We start from the raw sequence: 20,820 nt of genomic DNA, 5'->3' as shown, positions 1-20,820 counted from the left end.
AGTAATAAAAAGATAAAAATGAGCAGGTTTGCAAACTTGCTTGTTAGTGACTTGATAATCCTGATTATGAACTGGAAATTCCTTTCTACCTTGTAATGCAGATAAGCAAGTCTCATGGTTTTGGTGGCTAAACCCATGAAACCTTTGTGCTTGAGCAGTCTTTCTCTAAAGTTCTATTTCCTTTCATCACATTAAAATGTATTGGGAGGTAGCCATGAGAGCCTCCATTTCACCTGCAGAGGATCAAGGTTTGAGTTGTGTGTGCTGTGAAAGGATCAAAGTAGCTCCATAAAGCTGTCTGGGGCAATGCTCCTTCCAGGAATTTACACCTGTATAAACTGAGGAACAGCTCGACAGACAGCTATGTCTTCCATAAAATGATTTGGGACCAAAATTAGGAGCTTGGAAGGCCTTAGGATAGCCATCACCTCATACTGCCAGCCATCGAGCATTAAGCTGAGACTGAAGAATATCAGGGGAATGAAGCTATTTTGGCTGCTTGCCCAGGCGTAGAGAACTCCATCCTACAGCAAATAAACAGCTGGGGGACTTGGTCTTTTAAAAAATAAAATGCAGTGTGTGTTTGTCTTAGTTTCTGATTGTGGTAAGCAGATGCTATGCACAAAGGCTGAAGGAAGCTTGTGGTTTAAACAAAAAAAAAACCCACCCCCCAACAGATGCGGTGGTGACAAAAGTGATCTAAAAAGCTGAGAAAAGACAGTGGGGGGGTTGCAAAGTGGCCTCCAGGTTGGGGCTGTGCTGGTGGCTGTGCCTGCCACCATGGTGTAGGCAGCATCCGGATTAGTGCTTCTGGTCTGGGGTGGAAGCTGGCACTTTTTGGGCTGCAGTGATGCAGCGGGGGAAAGTAGCTTGTTGATGGGAAGGACCTTACTGTGTTGGAAAATGCTCCTTTTTTTCTTTTTTTTTTTAATTCCTGTAAAGAATAACTTTGGGATGTCTCCTGAGAAATCTTGAGAGCCAATCCCTAGGCATCAGCATTCCTGGCTACTGCAAGCAGAAGTTGGCCAACTGCTGCATTGCTTCAGCTACCGAAATTATTACAATCGGCAATGCAGCCAATTCTTGTGAGCTTTCCATTTATCTCACTACCCCTGCCTCCCTTAAAAACAGTTTATGAAGTTACAGTATTTTGTCCAAGTCTGTACTAAAATAAAGAGGGGATCAGGGGCCCCCAGGATGGCATGCACTTGAAATGTTACCCAGGCAAATTAACTGGTCAGAAGGCTGGTGCCCGTAGAGACTGTTGTCTGCTAGATTTTTTGACTCTGGGATGCTTTGGTGTGGCTGTACTGACCTGCTGTTCTGTCTCAGTACAGCCTGACTCTTTTTGGAAAGAGGAGGAAAACTTATATTTAATCCATAGCTTTTCTCTGAATCCCCTCTTCCTTTGTATTATGGTATTTAGGTATTTTAGTTCAGGAAAAAAAGCTTTTTTTCTCTTGAAAAAATTATTTGATTCAGTTTTAGAACAGCAATCATCAAAAAGACTTTTGCTAAATGTCAGTGGTGTACGAGATCTTCAAAGATAGAAAGTAACACAGATCAGAAGCACCTGGATTTAGCGAAGGATCCCTGAGGTCATACTATATTTCTTCTTAAAGTAGTTTCTTATTTAAAGGTAATAAATGCCTGGCAGTGAAACAACTATTAATGCTGTAAACTTTTAGTCTTGTCAGTTAATTTAGCCTCTCTTGTGCTAAACCATACAGGAAATAAACCTTCTTTTTATGGCAAGCCACAGGAGCCTTGTGCAATGCTTGCCTGTGCTTTTAACTCCTTGCCTAGCCAGAGTTCATCTCTCATCAGAAAAACAAAACACAAAATGTTTTTCCTCTCTACTCTCTCTGCCATGCAGGGCTCCTCATTGCCAGCATAAATCCACAGATTCTGAGAATATCTTAGCAGCTGTTTCCATAAAACACCCCAAAGTGTAGCCCTCCGCTGTCTGTGGGGCATGTTGATCTCGGGCTAGCTTCTCAGGCTGCTTCCCTGGTAAATACTAGCCAAATGCTGTGCAGATGGTGGAGGCTGAAGTTTCGGGGTGGAACGAGGTGGGACCTGTGCCATTTTAACTGATGTAACACGACAGCCAGCAGTTTTCACAGGGTGTAGTTGCTGCCAGCATTGCATGGACTGCTAAGACCTGTGCTGGAGCCCTCCATGAAAATGAAGGTAAAGGAGGAATAAATCTTCTGGCTCTCAGAGAGAGACTGGCTGAAAAAATCAGACTGAGAACCTGACAACAACAGCGAAGTTCAGACTTTCAGGACTAAAGCCCTTTTGAAAGCCTCTAGAGCAAGTAGTCAGGTCTTCAGTGGCACCCTCAGTGCCTTTCCCACCATTATTCTCAGCCACATTGAGAACTTCTGAATATCTAGGAACGTGCCATGTTCCAGAGAGTTTTCTGCATCTTGTGGGGTGCTGAGCCTGATTATCTTGCGGGAGATTAGTCTTGTGTTAAATTGCATTATAGTCAGTGTGTGAAGCGTGTCTATGAGGCTGGGCTGGTGGTGCATTTGATACTGTGTGTGGAAACAGCCAAAAATGATCCCTAATCCAAATAAGAAAGTAAATAAGCAGTGATTTGAAAAAATAATTACTCCTGCCAACTAACAGCTTAGGAAAGGAAGCTCTGGGAGGCAAAGGGTATATTCAGAATTGTTCAGGGAGTCTGTGACAGAAGTAGCTTAGACTTAAGAACTTTTTTTTTCTTCCACATAGCAAAAGCTCCTGTTTCCTGAGACGGTTTTGTGCCTCAGATAAGAGTTAGAGCGAGATGCTGAGGCTGTAGAGACACTGGCAATACACTGAACGGTCGCGCTAGGGGAAGAGGCTGTGGCTGGAGGCTGCTCTCTGCTCAGGGCCAATCTGAGTTGTCCATTGACCATCCCAGGTGACCATCCCAAAGGAGGGAGTGAGCAAGCATAAACAACTTCACCTTCCGTCATGCCTAACCCAGCTGGCACTGCTTGGAAAAATGGACAAAGAGGCTACAGTGCTGGCTGATGGCTGGGGAGTGGATGGGTGTGGGGCTGCTCCCAGGTGCGGTGGTGGTGGAATGTCTCCCCTCCCTAGGGGGATGGACCAGGAGCAGGCACTTAGTACTGGCACTAACCCGAATGGCTTTGTAGGTGTACAAGTAGGAACATTACACAAGGTTTCATGAGGCTTGCAGTTCTCTGCTGTTCTGCCTGAGTTGTGCCACACAACTAACTGCAAATGTCAGTAATGATTAATGAGGGAAAATTCAGAAGCTGTGACAACAGGTTTGTTGTTAGATTTCTGCTTTCCTGCTAATCATAAACCTTGCTCAGATAAGTGCAGTTGCTGGAGATGCTCTGGCTGATACACCATCCATTCCAGACCCTGGGGCAGTTGTTGTTACGCAGATGCTGGGGTTTGCATTTCCTTCTCCCTGGTAGTCTTGGAAGCCTGGTGACTGCTGCAGGATAATGCAGTGTGTGGTTCCTTTGTCTGCTTTTCCTGCTGCTCTCATGTTTGTGATGTTCAGGAGCTATGTTAGTTTTGTACTGTTTTTTGGGAGGAGCAGATCTGTTTGTTTTTATTTAACCCTGCACAGCATTTGGATGCAGTGAATAGGCACAGGTTGAAAGTCCAGGGAGATACAGACTGCCAAGCTCCAAGCCTGCCACAGAAAACAATCGTGCGTAATAAATGAAGAGTTCATACTCTGCTGCTGCTTATGCTGTGTTAACGGATAACCGAGATAATGGAGCCTGTATTCCTGCAGTAGGAAGCTGTCTCTCTGTTGGTTTTGGACCAGGCAAGCAATTTTCAGGCTTATGAAAGTCAAATGCCACAAAATTGACTTAGAAAATTGCCAAGGGTCAATTTATTTTGTATTGCAATGGTGGTGTTTTCCTTTTGATTGTGACAGTTCGGAGTGCTGCAATGGCTTGTGGGTGGTGTCAGTGCACGTGGTTAAAGCTGTGGCTTTGCAATACATCAGCGTTTCTTTACATTCTCATCTAAAGCAAGATAAGGGGAGGCTTAGGTCTGGAAGCTTCGTTTTGCAAGACATTTATTTTGGCTAACTTCAGTAGTATATTTACAAAAGAAACTAGAAAAAATACTGATAAGTGAATATTTGCACTTGCAAATCCTTCCTGTTGCTGAATGAAGCAAAGGCCCGATACAGGGTGGCCTGAGGCCACGGTTTGATACATCCTTTCAGCTGGTGTGGCTGCTGGGAGAGGCAGTGCTGCATCCCCTGCCTCGTTTCCTTCCCTGCCCTGTGCTTTTCCTTGTGATGGCACAAGTATCCACATGTCAGCACGGTGAGCTGGGTTGAGGCCCCCAGAACAATACCATTGTGCAACTGGAAGAGTTTCTCCAGCTCAGACCTCCATGTAGCTGCACCAAGGCATACGCTGGTGCAAGAAGGGGCAAACACGTGCTCAGAGACAAGCCTTTGGAGTTCAAGGAGGTGGTCTCTTTCCATGACCCCGATTTCTGCAGGTTGAATGTGTAAGGTCCCAGCGATGAGCTGTGCTTCTCCGACACTCTCTCCTGGATAACCGTCCCTGGACCCCATGCTGGAGGAGGTGAAGTTTGGGAGCAGCCTAGATGGAGTGCCTGTGTGAGGATAAGCAGGCTTTTGATGCTGGCGAGGTCTGGGCCTATGAGTTTCAAGCTGCTGCCAGCCAGTGCCCAGAGAAACCAGCCTGCTTCAAGTACAAAGTTCATCCTTAATCAAACAGGGCTCCTGGTGGGGCTGTTTGCAGAAACCACATGAAGGGAGGGGATAATTGTGCTGCTGTCACTCCTCCCTGAAGCCCAGCGTGAACAGGCAGTTAAGCAGTAGTCGGGCATCCCCCTTGTTTTACATGAAGCACAGACCCTTCCTTTTGAGAGAGGACAAATCTAAGTCTGACACCTCTCCAGAGCTGAAACACTTCACCCGTGTTCAGCAGTTGGAAGCTTCATTAGCATTCACTGTTTTTCCGTGTTCAGGCTGTTAGGTTGTCTACAAAAAACATTCCCATAGGGAGGTTTGGTGCCTCTTCTAGTAACAGCTCTGGTGCTGCCAGCCCCTTCTTGTGACTTCTTGGGTTTTAACTCTCCTCCCTTGCCCAGCTGCTGGGGGTCTTGTGTTTCAGGTGCATGGAAGTGCAGAGTATAAAAAGGCTTGCAAACACCTCTAGTTTTTGCCTGATGATGGAAAGAGATTTAAAATGTTAAAAACTTGTATTAAAGTCCTTGAAAGTTTTGGTGGTATGGGGATTGTTTGTTTTTGAAATCCAGGCAAATAATCCCACTGGGCATTGCTGTCACTTTTCATGTGGCTTTAAAAAAAAAAAAGGGGGGGTGTGGGGGTGTGTGTGGGAAACAGAAAACCCCGAACAAACAAAAAGCAGATCTCTTGATGTACAGAGGGATCTGTGTTTGGAGAGATACTGGTGGTCCCCACAGTACACCAGCCACTGCAGCAGCGTACTCAGGGGTGTTGGCATACCAAAAGCATCACGGTTTAAAAATCCAGAAAATGTGTTGTAACTGTTCATACTGTCTGAATCGCATGGTGGGAGGTAGGAGTTGTTCAGATGTACTGCACAACCAAGGTTTTTTAGCTGTTGTACTTTAGTCACTGCTATCAGTCGTTGGTCAGATGGAAAGCTTTCTGTAGGAAGGCCACTTACCTGCCAACTGAAAAGTAGTGTCATGCAGGGTTTAGTAAATCCAGGTTGCCAAGGACTGTCACGTGGACCACACAGAGAGCCTTATTTTTTCCCCTTGGATTTAGAAACAGATCACTTTAGAGTCACGTGATGTGTAGTGGTTCTTTTCCTCGCAATTAATAACCTGATTGTCAGTATAAGTCAGTGTGTTGGGCACAGTGCTTATAAGCATAGAGCAAAGATGAGCATGCATGGAGTGATTTGAACCAGATCACAACAGTAATTTAATTCCTTTGTATTGGAGTTTCAGTTTTAACCATGTAGCTCCTTCCTCCAGAGTGAACTCTGACTGTGTTTCCAGCAGAGGAGCCACAGGTAACTAGGGAAGACCTTTCCTTAAGAAAAGCGAAACGTGAGAGACATGCCATGTTTATTGTTACACAATGAGTTAATCCATATTTGTGATAAAACCTTGGAATGTTTTCTATTGCTTCTGTGCTTCTAGTCCTTTAGTAGGCTGTGACTGCTATGGAGAAGAGCACTGGCAGCCTGACTTCTGCATAACTTTGATTTGGCAATAGTGACTCTTTCTAAGCACTTTACAGAATTAATAAACCATCTAAAGCAGAGAGTATAGGGATGTTTAATTTCTTTTTTTGGTGAGGACACAGATACCCTGACTAAAGGCATGTTGCATCTGATCTGTACAACCGTGCAGAACACTCTTGTGAGTTTTGTGCATCTGGCTGGTGGGCTTGTGGCTGAGCTGGGCTCTTGGGCAAAACAAGTAGGATGCTGCCAATGTGGTACATGAGCCTTGACAGGCCAGGAAATGCTAAATGAGTGACTGAATTACTGGGGAGAGGCCAGTAGGGAGGAGAGTTAAAGGAGAATGCACAATCTCACTCTTTCTCCTTGCAGCCAAAAGAGAGAAAGATTTACTTCTGAATTTGGTGGCTTCCGTAGGAAAAAGGGTGGTGTTTCAGCTGATGGAGAATCGTTTTCATGGACTGGAACTAAATCTGAAATTTATTAAATGGTTCTTTTATACATTGTCTTCAGGTGTTGCTGATGAGAAGATGATCTGTGTTAGAAACCTGGTAGCACCACAATAATCCTTGACAAGCAGGTATAAAAGGATGAATGGATTAATCTCCCACATTTCCCCCATGCTTGGATAGTATTTGTTAAGAGCAGAATTTGACTTAAGCTGGGATAATATGTTGATCCTTAAGGTACCTTCATAGAAAGTGAACTTAAAACACGTTAAAAAGTTACCAAGGCTTCATTAGGCAGTGCTGCTACTGCTGTTTGCCAGAAGATGAGAAGATGTAAGTAAGGAAATGTTAGTTGTCCTCATATTTGACTACTGGGTAAAGGAATCTGCTTTTGGCCACTGCTGCAGGAAAGTAGCTACACAGACATTCGATGTGATGCAGCGAGTCTGTTCTGGCCTATTTCCGGCCTTTTAGTATCTTTCTTATTAGAACTTGACTGTAATAGAACTTTGGTAGAATTGGCTGTATTGCAACTAGCGACATTCAGAAATCCTGCTGCAGCGTTGACCTTGAGTCCTGTATACATTTAAATGAAAGAGTCGATACCATTTGAGTCCAGATATTTTTGACTGATCGTACGATGCAACGCTAACAAAAGTGAACTTCTTGTAGATTTGCTTCTGCCCAGTGCTGGTGTGATTATGCCCACAGCATGACTAAGGGATTGCTTAATGTGCTCCAGCCTTGCGTCTTGCTAACAGGTGTCTGCTTTTGTAGGTACCAAATGACAAATACCCCAAATCACCATGTAGTGTAACTGTGAAGAGCCTTTGGGATCCTGTTTCTGAGCAGTTGCTTTCCATGACCATTGCTCTCCTGATGCATGCTCTTCATAGCACTGTATTTACACCTCCGCCTGAAATGATGTGACACTGGTGCTCACCTGGATCTCCCCTGGGTGGGAAGTAACACTGCCATGTGCACAGCCAGTGATGATGGAAACCAGGCATTAGTGTATTTACACCACTACTTTCCCTGAACGCTTATCATACTTTACAAGGCACAGAAGTCCTTGCCTTGAGCATACGCCATGTGTGCTGTCCCACCGTTCAGGCCTTTACACACGTGCAGGGTGCATGTCCACACGTCCGTGGTACAAAGGCACCGTCCATCTGGGTGGCGAGCACCGACCAAGATGAGGAAGGAGCGGGCAGCTCACCTGCCTTTCAGAAAAGTGAGCCTGCGTGGGTTCCTTCAGCTCGTGATGCTCTTCCACAGCATAAGTGAAACGTGTGAGATACTGTATTTAGTGTTCCCCTGTGCTTCTGAACAGAATTAGGCTCAGATTAGTTTTCTAAATTAGTATCTTCAAAATGGTGATTATGTTACTTTTTCTTTCCTTTGGAACAATGGAGAAAAAGTTTCTTAGTTTTTGCTAAGTAATTTCTTGAATTCGATGGCAAGTCAGCGCCATAGCAATTGGGAACCTACTCAGCAGGCTGCTTTACTGGGCTGTGCCCAACAGAGGAGCTAAGCCTGTGTTACTGGCTGAACTTTCCAAAGCAGGCTAAGGGGACTAAAAGCCAAACTCCCACTGGGGATTTTATTCTCTTTGCAGTCTGTGTCTAAGAGTAAATAAAACTGAGTGGGAGTCGAGTTCATAAGGGCCTTTGGTTCCGTTGAGAATCCTGATCCCCAGGACTCCAGTACATGGAGGTGACATTAACTTTCATACTTGGTTCTTCTGGTAGGAAAAACTTGTTGAATACACTAGGATCTTTTGACTTGGGTTTTGTTGGTGTGGGATTTAAGAAAATTTTAGGCTTTGGGTTGCTGAATAAGTGCACTTACAATGCATTATAATCCATAAGAGAAGCTTTTATTTTTGTTCTCATGAATCAGCTTTTCCGTTTATGTAACTTTCTGTGGTTTCTGGAGCGATTTGTTTTGGGAAGTACAGACTTTGTTCTTTGTGCTAGCTTTATTCTTGGCTTGTGCTGCAAAATCTGATCTGTGGTGTGGTACCTTACGCCTGGATAATGCCCCATTGCAGGCAGACCGTGTGCTGCCAGACGTGACGCAACCTCCAGGTTAGGTTGCAGAAACCTTTCAGTAGCCTTGATTTGTTTCCCCCAACCTTGCTCTTAGTGCTGCTCTTTTTGCATCCTTTCACTCCAGGACTTCTTCCTGCTTTTAAAAAGTGGCTTCCAGAATCACATGCAAGCAACAGGAGTCTGGTTGCCGCTCTCACTGTGAGCTGGGGCCCATTCCCTCCTGCCCTGCGTCCCAGGCTGGAACGTGATGCTAATGCAGCCCAGGGTCAGTGGGTGCCTGGTGGTGAGAGCCATATCCAGATAAACAACTTTTAAGCTGTTGGGAGCAAACCACAATAAGATAGGGCTGCATGGGCTTTCCCAAAGGGCCCTGGAGGGAGAAAGTACATATGGAGTCCATCTGGACACTGCCTAATTTCTGGGGAAAAAAAAAAAAAAAGAAACAAAACCAAACCAACAACCCAAACCCAAAAACGCAGCACAAATACAGTGTGAGCTTCTCCAGCCTCTTGTGTTTGATTTAGGTCATGTAAGTTCATGGTGGTTTTGCTGTGTTTGTCCTCAATCTCATTCCTTGCAGACCAGAAACCAAGTGCTGGGAGAGAGGATGACGACATTACTATGTGTAAAGCTTGGCTTAAAACAGCCAGAACAAAGAAGTGGTTTGAGTTCTGTAATGATAATTGCCCAGACCTAGAAATAGGTAGGTTTTCTACCAGGCAGAGAGGAGTAAGAGTAAGACACGAATCACTGGGAGACACCTCAGAGACAGTAGGTGCCTACTGGTTTCCCACCCTTTGTCCACTGTTGACAGTGGATGGTGACCACCAGCACCACCGTAACTGACACCTCCTGATTTTTAAGCTGATGGGGGGAAAAAAACCAAACTGGCTTGTTCATACAAATAAAATCAACAAAAACACTTCATACAAAAATCTGGTTCCTTGAATATTACAGTAAAAACAAAGAAAACTGATGGAGGCCCAGGACCAAGCCTGCTCAGAGGTGTTTTGTCTCTGAAGGGAGCCCTGCTGTAGTGTCCTGAGGGTGGAGAACAATTTTAGGGGGCTGTCAGGAATCTAGGACATTTAAATACATAGCTGAACTGCTGTGCTGTTTAACTCCTAGAAATTACATTGTGCTGGGAGGTGAAATTACAAGCATTTTGCAACTAATTTGCAAGTATTAACTTCTGCATTAGCAACACGCATGAGGAAGACATTACCCTTTTAGAAATCTGATGAGAAATACCAGAAAACCCCCAAACCCAACCAAAACCCACCCAACTTTTTTTTTTCCTTCAAAAAACGGCTGTGAATTGCGGTGGTGTTAGCCAGCTGCAGTGGCAGAGGTGGTCAAGTCCTGAAGTCAGCGTTCAGCTCAGCCTGCGGGACACCCTGTGGCAAGTTAATTTGTCTTGGCAGCAGCGCAGCATTCCTTGTGCTGCCCTGCTCCCTCCAAGGAAAACCATTTTCTGGATATTTTCACCTTGGCTGAAATGAGTGAAAGGATGGCACTGCTGGCTGCCACTGGGGTTTGATGAAGATTTCTTATGCTGCACTCCTGTTCGCTGTTTAAACTTGAGTTCATCAGTCTTCAGAAAGGTACTGAACCATTGTAAGAACGGATGGTTACAAGCCTGGCTACAAACAGTAGCATCATCTGGGGATTGGAACTCTTTCACCTTTCCGCACAAAGTGGATACCCCCTGTGATTTAAAGAATTGCCCCCCTAATGATGAAACAGCTTGTTTGAAATCATCAGTGGCTTGAAATACAACTGTTTTAAAGTTGTAGTTGGTTTTCCTAATCTAGAACCCAGAAGGCTGGAATTGGAAATGGTAAAAAGCCCTTTTAAAGCTGGTTTTGTCTTTAAACCAAATTGAGATGTGTGCAAGATCTAGATCTGCTGTAAGTTTTTGCTTCTCTGTTGTCCTGCTGCTCCTGGCTGTGAGGTTGGGAGAGGCGGCGCAGGCCACATGTTCACCTGGAGCTGGACACTATAAGTGATGATATAACCATGGCTGGGAACTTTATAGAGGGGGGGGAAATTCCATGTTTTTTTCCTGCATGGAGGTCAGGACACAGGACCCACAGAACTGGTGAAGAACGCCCCATGCCGAGTGCCAGAACGGCAGAGCTGCGGCTGCATTATCGGCATGGGGCAGTTTGTTGTGGGATCAAAAAGCAGCGTTCAAACTGTAAACTTACTTAGGGTTCCTGTGGTCCATAAATAGATTTCCAAAACATGTCTATTGTCCAACAAGGAATGTATTTATAAACTGAAAAGAGAACAAGACCTAAAAAAAACCCCAAACCCCTCTTGGCCAGCAGTGTAAACTAGACTATTCTTTTCTATGTGTATGGCTGTGTATACCAAATAAGATAGAAACTTCTTTGAAGTTAATTTCAATAAAGTGTTTACAACAACTGTTGCCTTGCAGCAGGTGGTGCTAAGAGAGGCTGGCTGTCAGCCAGTTTACAGGCCTGGCTGGAGGTGGGGATGAAGTATTGCCTGCTTGCTGGACTGAGGTCCTGCAGCATCATCCCCTGCCTCTGTTCTGTTTATCTTTTAGTTGAGTTCTTTTTGTTTGGTTGGTTGGGGTTTTTTTGTAATGAGTAAAGATTTGGAGGAGAGAAAAAATCTTGAGTCTAAAATGTTTCCAGCATTTTCTGGGAAGTTTTTCTGCCCACTTTGGGTTGAAAGCTTCATTTTTGATGGACTGTGATTCGTTGGAAAATGTCACCTGTTTTTACTCTTGGCAGCTTTGATGCAGTTTCTCTTGCATTACTGACATCATTCACTGATGCAAATTAAACTTCTGATGTGCATTCAAGTGAGGGACAATACTTGTTCATAATTCTAAACTACTCATTTTCATAATGTTATTCTGTACACATGCTCTGTTGAAAGCTTCATGTTTTATGATCAGCTTATAACTAGAAAGGAAGAGAATCTCAAAACAGAAGGATATCTTGCCAAAAAAAAAAATCTGGAAGCATCAGCTTCTGATGTTGCTCATGCAGATTCTGTATGCAGAAGAGTACAGCTTGGTGGTGAGACTTCGCTTAACCACCAATAACTTACCATAAAGCTATTTCTGTCTCTGGAACAGACATTGAAAGGCAAAACAAAGTGGAAATAGATTCATTTGGTTAAAGCTTCCCTTTTAACATTATCTTAGGAACATCAGCAAAAAGTATAATGTTTCCACTTGGTTATTTTTAGCTGTTTTCCCCCCAGAATGGCTTGAGAGAGAAGTGTAAGTCAAGTGTGTTCAGGCTGAGAAACCAGGTGTGTTTCTGGGGTGGGGGTAAAGCCATCTGTGAGCAAAACTGGCTTTCGTGAGAGCATACTTGTTTCCCCAAGCAGGGTAGCAGTGAGCTCCAGCAGGATGCGGCCCTTCCTCTTGGCAGAACTGATGCTGCTGCTCCCCACCCCAACCGTTCTTCTGTCCCTCTGGCTCCATCCTACCTCCACCCCTGGGATTTCACCCCTGTCTCCATCTATCCATTTTGCTGCTTCCATCTGCTCCTGCCTGCAGCCTCTTTCCTTCCTTGTTGTTGTCTACCCATGCCTGTCCTTGATTTCTCTGTCGTTCTTGTGCTTTTGTGTCTATCCACAAGTCCTGCCTCACCAGTGCTGGTCCCCAAGCCTCAGGACCACCCGGCCTCAGCAGTGTTGCTCTCGGCACCCCAGCTCCTGTGCTGGCTGCACACACGTTCCCAGCTCTCCACTGGCACTCTCTGCCCTGCAAAATGTGTCACAAGCACTTGCTGTAAACAAGGATTTTCACGGTTGCAAACTGTGGTTAGCTACAGCTAACAGGCCAAAATAGCTGTAGATATGACAGTTGTTGGCGTAGGACAAGGTGCAGTATCAGGGAGGGCGCTGGCCGGTGTCCGTGCCTGCTTAGGTAGCTGGGAGAGGGTTTTTTGGGAAGCGAGTGCTGCATGTTGACAGGCACATCCTGAAGCAGGGTTCCTCGCTCCTTACCAAACATGGGCAGCAGGAACCATCTTCCAGGCTCTTGTCCTGAGGACAGCGTATGCCCTTTTGATTACGACAAAATCCCCTGAAGCAGCAGCAGCCGTCTCTTGCTCTATTTTAGGCACTTCCCTCCCAGTGGTATTCTGCTGCCTGAGATTAACAGAAGTTTTCTAAATAAAATCCCATAAAATAATGCAGTCTGGCAGCTCGGTGTCTGTTCAGCCCAGTGATCGGTGCCGTGTTTTGCTGGAGCATTTAATACTCTTGTGTAAGTGTTTGTCACTGTGGTCAGAAGACTTGTCTGAGGAGCTGGGGGGAAGACATCATCTCTTTAATCTTCCAACTTGTTTTTTTTCCTTTGGCCTGAAAACTAGGATTTCAAACTAATATTACTTATGCATCAACACCAGCTCATTGCTTTTCTTTAAAGTTCTTCAGAGAATTACCTCCTTTGACCACAGATGGGCTGAGAACAGCACAGAGACCAAGCTGTCATGCTTGCCTTCCATGCAGTGCCTTCTCTAGCAGAAAAAAAATATATTTCCAGCTTGCTAGCTCTTCCTAAACAAGCAGAGAGGGTTATCTGCTGTGATAGCCCTTTGGAGCTGCGGTCGTGAACTTGGAATCTGGTTGTGCTACCTGTAGCTGAAAAAACAACCCAGACTATCCTTGCTTCATGAAGCTGGGAGAACGAGCAAAAATAGAGCAAAACAGGCAATGTGGCAGTGTACAGAGAGATGTTTTGCGTATGTATGTGTAAGAGGAAGACTCTGTTTAAGTTCATCGTATGAAATAATGGCAACATAGGATAGCCAGAGGCATTTTCTTCCTGTTGAAGAAGCATCTGAATGGCTGAGGTAGTGCAGCCCTGTCATACCGAGTGCTGCACGAAAGGAGTGGGTAGGGGAGTCTGCCTGTGGAGGGGTTGCACTGTGAGCCTGAGCTGAGATGCTGTGAGGAATGTGAGGATGTGTTTATGGCTTGGAGGCAGTTGAATAGTAAAATTGATTAAAAAACTAAAGAGACTTGTCAGGAGATCAAAATGCTAATTGCTGTCAAACTTAGAGCTCTTGTTTTACATGGCAGAATGTGTAGTTTGATAGCAGATTGGGTTAAAACTTGGTGGGTTTTTTTTCTTGAAAATTCTGGGACATCTCAAAGTGTGTTTTCACTAAGCAGCAGATTTTGGAGTGAGACTGATGAAAACTAGTTGGATCTGGCATTTACAAATGGTGGGAAAAGGTTAATTAAAATGTTACTAGTTTGGGGAAAAAAATATCTGTTTATTACCAGTTCAGTATGTTGCCTTAGATACTGACTACTTGTGGCCTATGACATACCCACAACCACTGACAGAGGAGTTTACAATTACAAAGATCTTTCCCTTACTTTAGTCCTACAGAATAATTCATGAAGGAAGTGCTTGCCTTTTTTTAACCTCTGAGCTGTATGGCATGATGTAGAAAAACTTGCCCTGACTGTTGCCTCCTGCTGTGACCCCTGTTATTAAAATAAAAGCAAGCAAAGCAATCTCTTACCAGTAGATCAGAGTCTGCTGAGAAATGTTTTCCTATACAGACTGTAACATGAATTATTTCCTCAGAGTGGTATCAAGTTGTCCATTTTTATTTTTAGCTGTGATGAAAATTGGCTAATGCCCAGCAATATTCTTATATTTGAGGGTACAAGAGTACTCACTTACGGAGTTTAGCAGCTCCTCTGCTGATGTGTTGGCCAGACTTAAGTTGGCTCTCGCAGCCCTGGCCAGGTGGCTTCTCCGCTGGAGCTGGGAGCACGTTTTTCCTCTGTCGGGAGGGCAGGGCTGGTCCCCTTTGCACTACACTGAGCTGGATGCAGAAGATCTAGCTATGCAGGTTTTTAAAAAACACCCCGCGCCACCCCAGTCCTAGTTTCACCTGGGCCGGTTCCCCTATCCTGGATTGTCGCACAGCCAGCAGGGATGGCTCCGGAGCAGCTGCTCCAGGGCACGGCAGTGGACGGGTAACGGCTGCCGAGGCATGGCGGTCTCCGCCTCGGAGATGCCACACGCTGCTCTCCCGGGTTGCTCTGGAGATGCCACACGCTGCTCTCCCGGGTTGCTCTGGAGATGCCGCACGCTGCTCTCCCGGGTTGCTCTGGAGATGCCACACGCTGCTCTCCCAGACTGCACCCTTGCCGGTTTTGTCCCGTAGTAGCACTTTTCCTACGCGGGACCTCTCGCCCTCCCTGCAGCTCCCGTTCCGTGCGGGGCCGCAGGCACCACGTTTAGCGCTCGGTGGCTGGGTGCCCGTGCCGTGCCGTGCCGTGCCGTGCCGTGCCGTGCCGTGCCGTGCCGTGCCGCCGGAGCTGCGTGCTTTCCCTTCACCCTATATGGGGAGGCTGCTCGGGGAGGCTGCTGGCTGACCTGAATTAGCAGCAGTGCCACATCTGTATGAAGTGCTGCTTTTGTTGCACTGAGCTGATCAGGTTAAAGCCAGGCCTCGGACTGGTTTTGTACTGAAGGGAATAATTTGAAGAGAACAAATTTCCCATCAAATCTCATTTTTAATTGTTTGCCAGGATGTGCATGGTTATAATTTCCTCTATGGTGGAAAAGTCATGCAGAGGAAGAATAGACTGTAAGCAGAACATCGCCGTATCAGGAAGTCTGTAATTCATATAGGACAGTAATGAAAACCACCTTTCCTGTAAAAAGCCAGCAGTTTTTGCCACATAGGCCCTGCTTTCCACTTGGTTGCTGTGTGAGTATGCAGAGGATGGGCAGCATCAGGTGTGAGATCTCATCCGGCCTGTGCAGTCACTCCCTGAGACTTCTGGAGATGAATGAGGACAGGGAGTGCTGGGTCACAGCTCTCCAGAAACCATACCTGCTGTTGCTGAAACCTGGAATGTAGCAGAAGAGGGGAGTTTTTTAGTGCAAAGAAACATGAGCCAAAATTGCTGTGGGATCTTGCTGTGAACAACTCGGAGACCCCTGTCAGGAAGTCCCTGCAGTGAGGTGCACAGCCTAGATGGGGGGGGACAAAAACCTGGACTCTGAGAAGGGTGGGTTGAGACTGTGCTTCCAGAGACGTGAAGGAAGCAGGTTGTATCTCAGATGTCCTGCCAGCAAACTTCACTTAAAAAACAACATTCCCCTGAGTTAACTCTAAAGCCCAACCACCATAGCCTCTGCAAGGTGGCTACTCGCACCTTTGCTTGTGGTTGGAGACCTTTAAGGTTCACAACACTCATGTGTATGCTGATAGTGTCTTTAGACTTCAGCCTATTCAGTTATATAGGAGGCAAGTCAAGGCTCAGATATGGCTCTTTAGAAGATACGTATTTGTTCTAAGAAGTTTCTTTGAACTTCCATTTTCAACCTGTTTTGTACCCCCTTGTTTCTGTATTGAACCCTGGAATTGCATAATCAGCAGTGGAAAAAATGGTTTGACTGATTTTGTTTGCTTTCTCTCCCCTCCTGCCTCTTTTGTGACAGATTAAAAAGCAGCAACAAGATGTGTTAGGTTTCTTGGAAGCCAACAAAATTGAATTTGAGGAAAAGGATATTGCCGCCAACGAGGAGAATCGGAAATGGATGCGTGAGAACGTCCCTGAAGACAGCCGGCCCGCAAGTGGGAACCCCCTGCCGCCCCGGCTCTTCAATGACAGCCGGTACCTCGGGGTAAGCAGTGGCTTCAGGTCTCCGTTTCTCCTCCTCTCAGTCCTCTAACTCACTGCCATAGCCTGTGCTTTGCTGCTGTAATCAGCAGGGAAGGACTTGGCCAGCTCTACGTTCAAGTGTGCAAACTGTGAAGGGTGTGGAAGGTGTTAGACATTTTCCCCTCCTCTTGATCTTTTAATAACAATTGGTTCTTGAATATTCTAGTTCTGCCATAGAGGAGAGATTAAAATTTGGACTTCCTGATTCTCAGATCACTGTGCTGTGTACTGGACTGAGCCTACCACCACCTTGCAGTGTAGATACTTTTTTTTTTTTTTCCCCCTTTGGGTTTTTTCCTCCTCTTTTGCCTCGAAAGTTTACAGAGTTTTTTAATTCTCATGTTCACCACGATTGTGAACTAACACTTCACAGAAAACCAGTACTGTTGCACCAACCTTGTCTCATGTAGCAAGTTCAGAGATCTGTTCAGTCTACCTGGGCTTTGCCAATATGTGTGGATCCCAGATCGCTCTGTAGTCTGTTCATCTTCCAGAATAAGTGCTTATATGAAGTGATGTCCGCCACGATCGTACGTCAGTTTTCTGATCCTTCTTGGGATCAGTTTTAATGTACTGATTGCAAAATGAAGGCTGTTGCGGTCCACTTACTCCAGTGCCTTGAACTGTTTAAAACTCATGTTGCAAATACAATTCCTACTTGTAATTATTTTACTGCTTGATCAAAAGTAAGTTGCCCTGCAGCACTTCTACTCAGCAGGCCATGCTTGAATGATTATTAGATTAACTGTTAATTTTATTTTTAAAACTTAATATCTTCTGAAAAGAGCTCACAGCATGCGTTCTTCTGGTGCTGTGTTGGTTTCTGAGTCATTTTGCAGCCTGGTTCTGTCCTGCAAGGCCTGTAAGTCATAACCTGCTAGTTCTGGACCTTTGCAAGGCAATGCAGTGGCTACTGAAATTATTCTCAATGCACCAGGAATTCTTCTTGCTTGTAATAAGAGCAGAACGTGAAACATTATCCACAGTGAGCTAATGTACCACTTGCCTCTCAAAATTTTACTGACTGTCGTTGTGACCTGGAAAAAGGTTGATTTGGAGCAACAAATGTAACGATCAATAGTTGCAGCTGAAAGGTGGGAAGCGGCATGTCACAAAAAGTTGAAGATCTCTGTTTCGTTATCGCTCTTTAAAAACAAACAATCAAAAAGAGGCAAATATTTCTGTAACCATAGAATGTCCAGTTGCAACAGTATCACCCTTCCCCCTTGGTGTGTCCCAGCTTTAGGGATGCAAGCAGATCCCTGCGCAGTTGTCCTTTATCAGTGAAACGTTGCCAAATTTCTGTTGCATTGCTGCAGCTGTGCAGCAGAACAGGGCTTTACTATGCAGTGGTGTGGGACAGGAAGAGGAGAAGCTGTGTATGTACCTAGATCTGGATGCTTGCTTATCGGAGATGTTTCTGTTGTATCCCCAACTGCAGCCCACAACAGTTCTGAATACAGTAATTTTGGAGAGAGGAGTACAAATGCTTCAGATTGGTTCTTGCTGTGGGTTTATTCATCCCCAAAATTTTGGTTGGTGTCACTCTGAACTTTCAAAGTTCAATCAATTTGTGTAGCTGGATTCAAGTTAGTACAGTTTAGCTTTCAGGAAGGTAAAAGTTAGTTCTGTGCCCACACACTTGAACCCCTTTATGCTTCTATCTGATCCATCTCAAGCATGAACTACCCTGCTTGTTTCATCTGATGCAGCATAACTGGCAGAGGAATGAGCAAAATGACTTTATTGGCCTGTGCACAGCGGGAGGGCTGTAACTATAGATGCCGTGCAAGTTGGCATGAGCCCTGCTCCTTAGTCACAGGCATTCCTTTCCTGGTAGATGCCACAAAGCAGACTGCTGGACTATGTGCTAGCAAGATAAACAACCCCTTTGTTATCAAGCAGCCCCAGTGCCGTCAACAGAAGGGCTTCAGGGAGGATTTAACAGAATCATACATGTTTTTATCAAACCAGCACCTGAATGTTGTGTGTACAAATGGAACAATAATTTGACATCACTGATCTGTAGGCAGCTCGAATCCTCTGTTCGCTGTACTTTCTTCTGTTCCAGCTGCAACAGCCTCTTAGAGCTGCCTCGCTCTGAACACGCTGCTATTTTCAAGCAGCATTGGCTATTTATTGGGTTTTTGCCTACCAGACAGACGGGCATGTGAAGCAGTGTGCCCTCAATGGCAGCTCCCTCCCTGTCTGCAGCCCGAGACTGAGCCTGCTCTGATCTGCTGCTGCCTTGCCCTGGGTTTCTCAGCCAGGACTCCTGCATCAAAACACTCCCCAGTAAAGCCAAAGGAAGCTGGTACTGTTGCTTCAGTTAAAAAGGGAGAGAAGGAAAGTCATAGGACAGATATGTGCTGAGTTTGGAAATCAGAGTGAGTGAAGTACAGTAACTCGGACAGCGGTGGACTTGCACAAACCTGGGTTCGTTTGGTTGGTGTTTGGCAACTGCTGTTGCTGAGCCACACTGGCATCTTACTTGCTTTTTCCTAACTTAGACAACTAAGCTGAGTTGTTTGTACTCTGTACAGCACTGCATTCTGCCTCAAATATAAGAAAGGGCAGAGAGGGAAGCATTGGTATTTCTTTTCTTATTTCATTGTTTTTACCTTAATTTTCCTGGGAAGTGGCTGCGTGCATATTTAGAGCAAGTATATTGCACCTTGAATACGATGAACAGTGCTACCCCATTTCCTTTATTTGCACAGACTAATCATTAATGGGAAACATGATGGGAAAAGGTGTATTCTCATTTACAGGTTTAAATTTAACTTTTAACATGTTTAAGAGTTAATGTCCATAGTTGCATGGTTGCCATTACTAACCAGTAGTTATCAGTGACATCTGGAGATGACGTGTTTCTGATGACAAGGTACAGGCCCAGCCCGTTCCCACAGGAGGGACACCCGTGCCAGCCCAGTGACAGCTACCTTGCTGTGGAGGCTGTCCCTCTGGGAAAGGTGGGAGCACCTCACAGCAGCATCTTGTTGCTACAGATAGTGAAATTCCCAGCTTGTCACTTTGCAGACAGTACAGTTCACGGGGTATTAGTGCTAATGTTAAATACCTGAGGTGACACGCTGAATTTTGCATTTGGCTGCAGGAAGGAGTTTGCTTGGTGTGGGTTGGGTAACACACCAAATTGAGCTGCAGTTATTTCTGACAATTCATACTTCTCTCTTTTGTTTCCACACCCCACCCCAACTCCCATGCTGAAGGACTACGAAGCTTTCTTTGAAGCGCGAGAGAACAATGCAGTATATGCATTTTTAGGGTTGACTGCACCACCTGGTTCAAAGGTAGGTGTACATATTTCTCACATGGAACACAACCTGTATGTTACACCTGGTTCTTCTCTGCTTATAGTAGGATACTTTTGTGTGTTCTCTGACTGCCCCAATCAGTCTACCTCCTAGTCTGATGTTCAGTCTCCAGAGACTAACTTTCACGCTTTAACATTGCAGCAACACACCGTTGTTACATGCTGGTTTATTTGGAGGATGCTGTGTTCCCTGGTGGCGTTTTCCACCCCCTCCTCCTACCAGAAAAGTTCAAGTGTTTGGTACAGATGCTTTTTTGGTATCCTCACTGCAGAGCCATGATGCTCCTTTTTAAGTTAATGGAAAAGCTTTTGTTGCTTTGGAAAGAAGATCTGGGTCAAGCTTTGGAAAGATGATCTGGGTCAAGCTATTCACTAGTAATAATTGTCTCTTACTAGTGTTACCATTGGTTTTTTTAATTTTTTTTTTTATTGTACACGCTTGGAATAAGTCAGAGTAGTTAGTATTTGCACTGAAGAATGCACAAGAAATCTAGGTGAAAAAACTTGTCACAAAACTGAAGAGTTATTTCAGTTCAGTGAAAAAACTTCATGCATCTGAAGTTTTGAAGATTTTTGTACTAGAAAATACTTTGAAACCAGAGTCACTGTTTTTGAAAGAATGTGGTCTTGCTTCAGAGTAATTTTTGTCTCCAGCTTGTTATCTGAAGACTTGTTTCCCTTTGCCAATTACAAACTGGGTTGCTGCTTTGTGGATGCAATGGGCTGGAATTCTCCCTTTGATTTTGATAGGATGGGACAAGCCTGCTTTGTACGTTTCACTTAGCAGCAGCAGGATCCTCCAGGTCAATTCCAGATTTCTTGTTCCAATGGATAAACATGCCATTTCCTTTCAACTTCATTCATGTAAGAGTTGAAGGTCATGCTGTGCACATCACTAAGAGACCTAATTTTAAAGGTGGATGATGACCCACCAGCAGTGAGCAGTAAAAGTTATAGGTCAGACTGAAGCAGTTTTGGGAGCCAAACTAATTTCTAGCATTAGCTCTGCTAGTGTGAATGGTGAAACTCTGCCTCGTACAGAGTTTCAGAGAGCAAAACCTGTGATATGTGTCCTAGTATCA

The 20,820-nt window shown here is 45.0% G+C and overlaps 1 protein-coding gene across 1 annotated transcript in view; it reads left to right on the top strand.

Moving 5' to 3' along the window:
• SH3BGRL (SH3 domain binding glutamate rich protein like) overlaps positions 1 to 20,820 on the top strand; it is a 37,704-nt gene that overhangs the window by 9,811 nt on the left and 7,073 nt on the right. Inside the window, exons 2-3 of the mRNA XM_040614843.1 lie at positions 16,181 to 16,366; positions 19,635 to 19,715. Of these exons, the coding sequence (XP_040470777.1) occupies positions 16,181 to 16,366; positions 19,635 to 19,715 (267 nt within the window). The remainder of the gene's footprint in view (positions 1 to 16,180; positions 16,367 to 19,634; positions 19,716 to 20,820) is intronic.

The sequence above is a fragment of the Falco naumanni genome, chromosome 14 (genome assembly GCF_017639655.2).
Source record: "Falco naumanni isolate bFalNau1 chromosome 14, bFalNau1.pat, whole genome shotgun sequence".
Classification (NCBI taxonomy): Eukaryota; Metazoa; Chordata; class Aves; order Falconiformes; family Falconidae; genus Falco; species Falco naumanni.
This window is presented reverse-complemented; position numbering and strand designations above follow the sequence as displayed.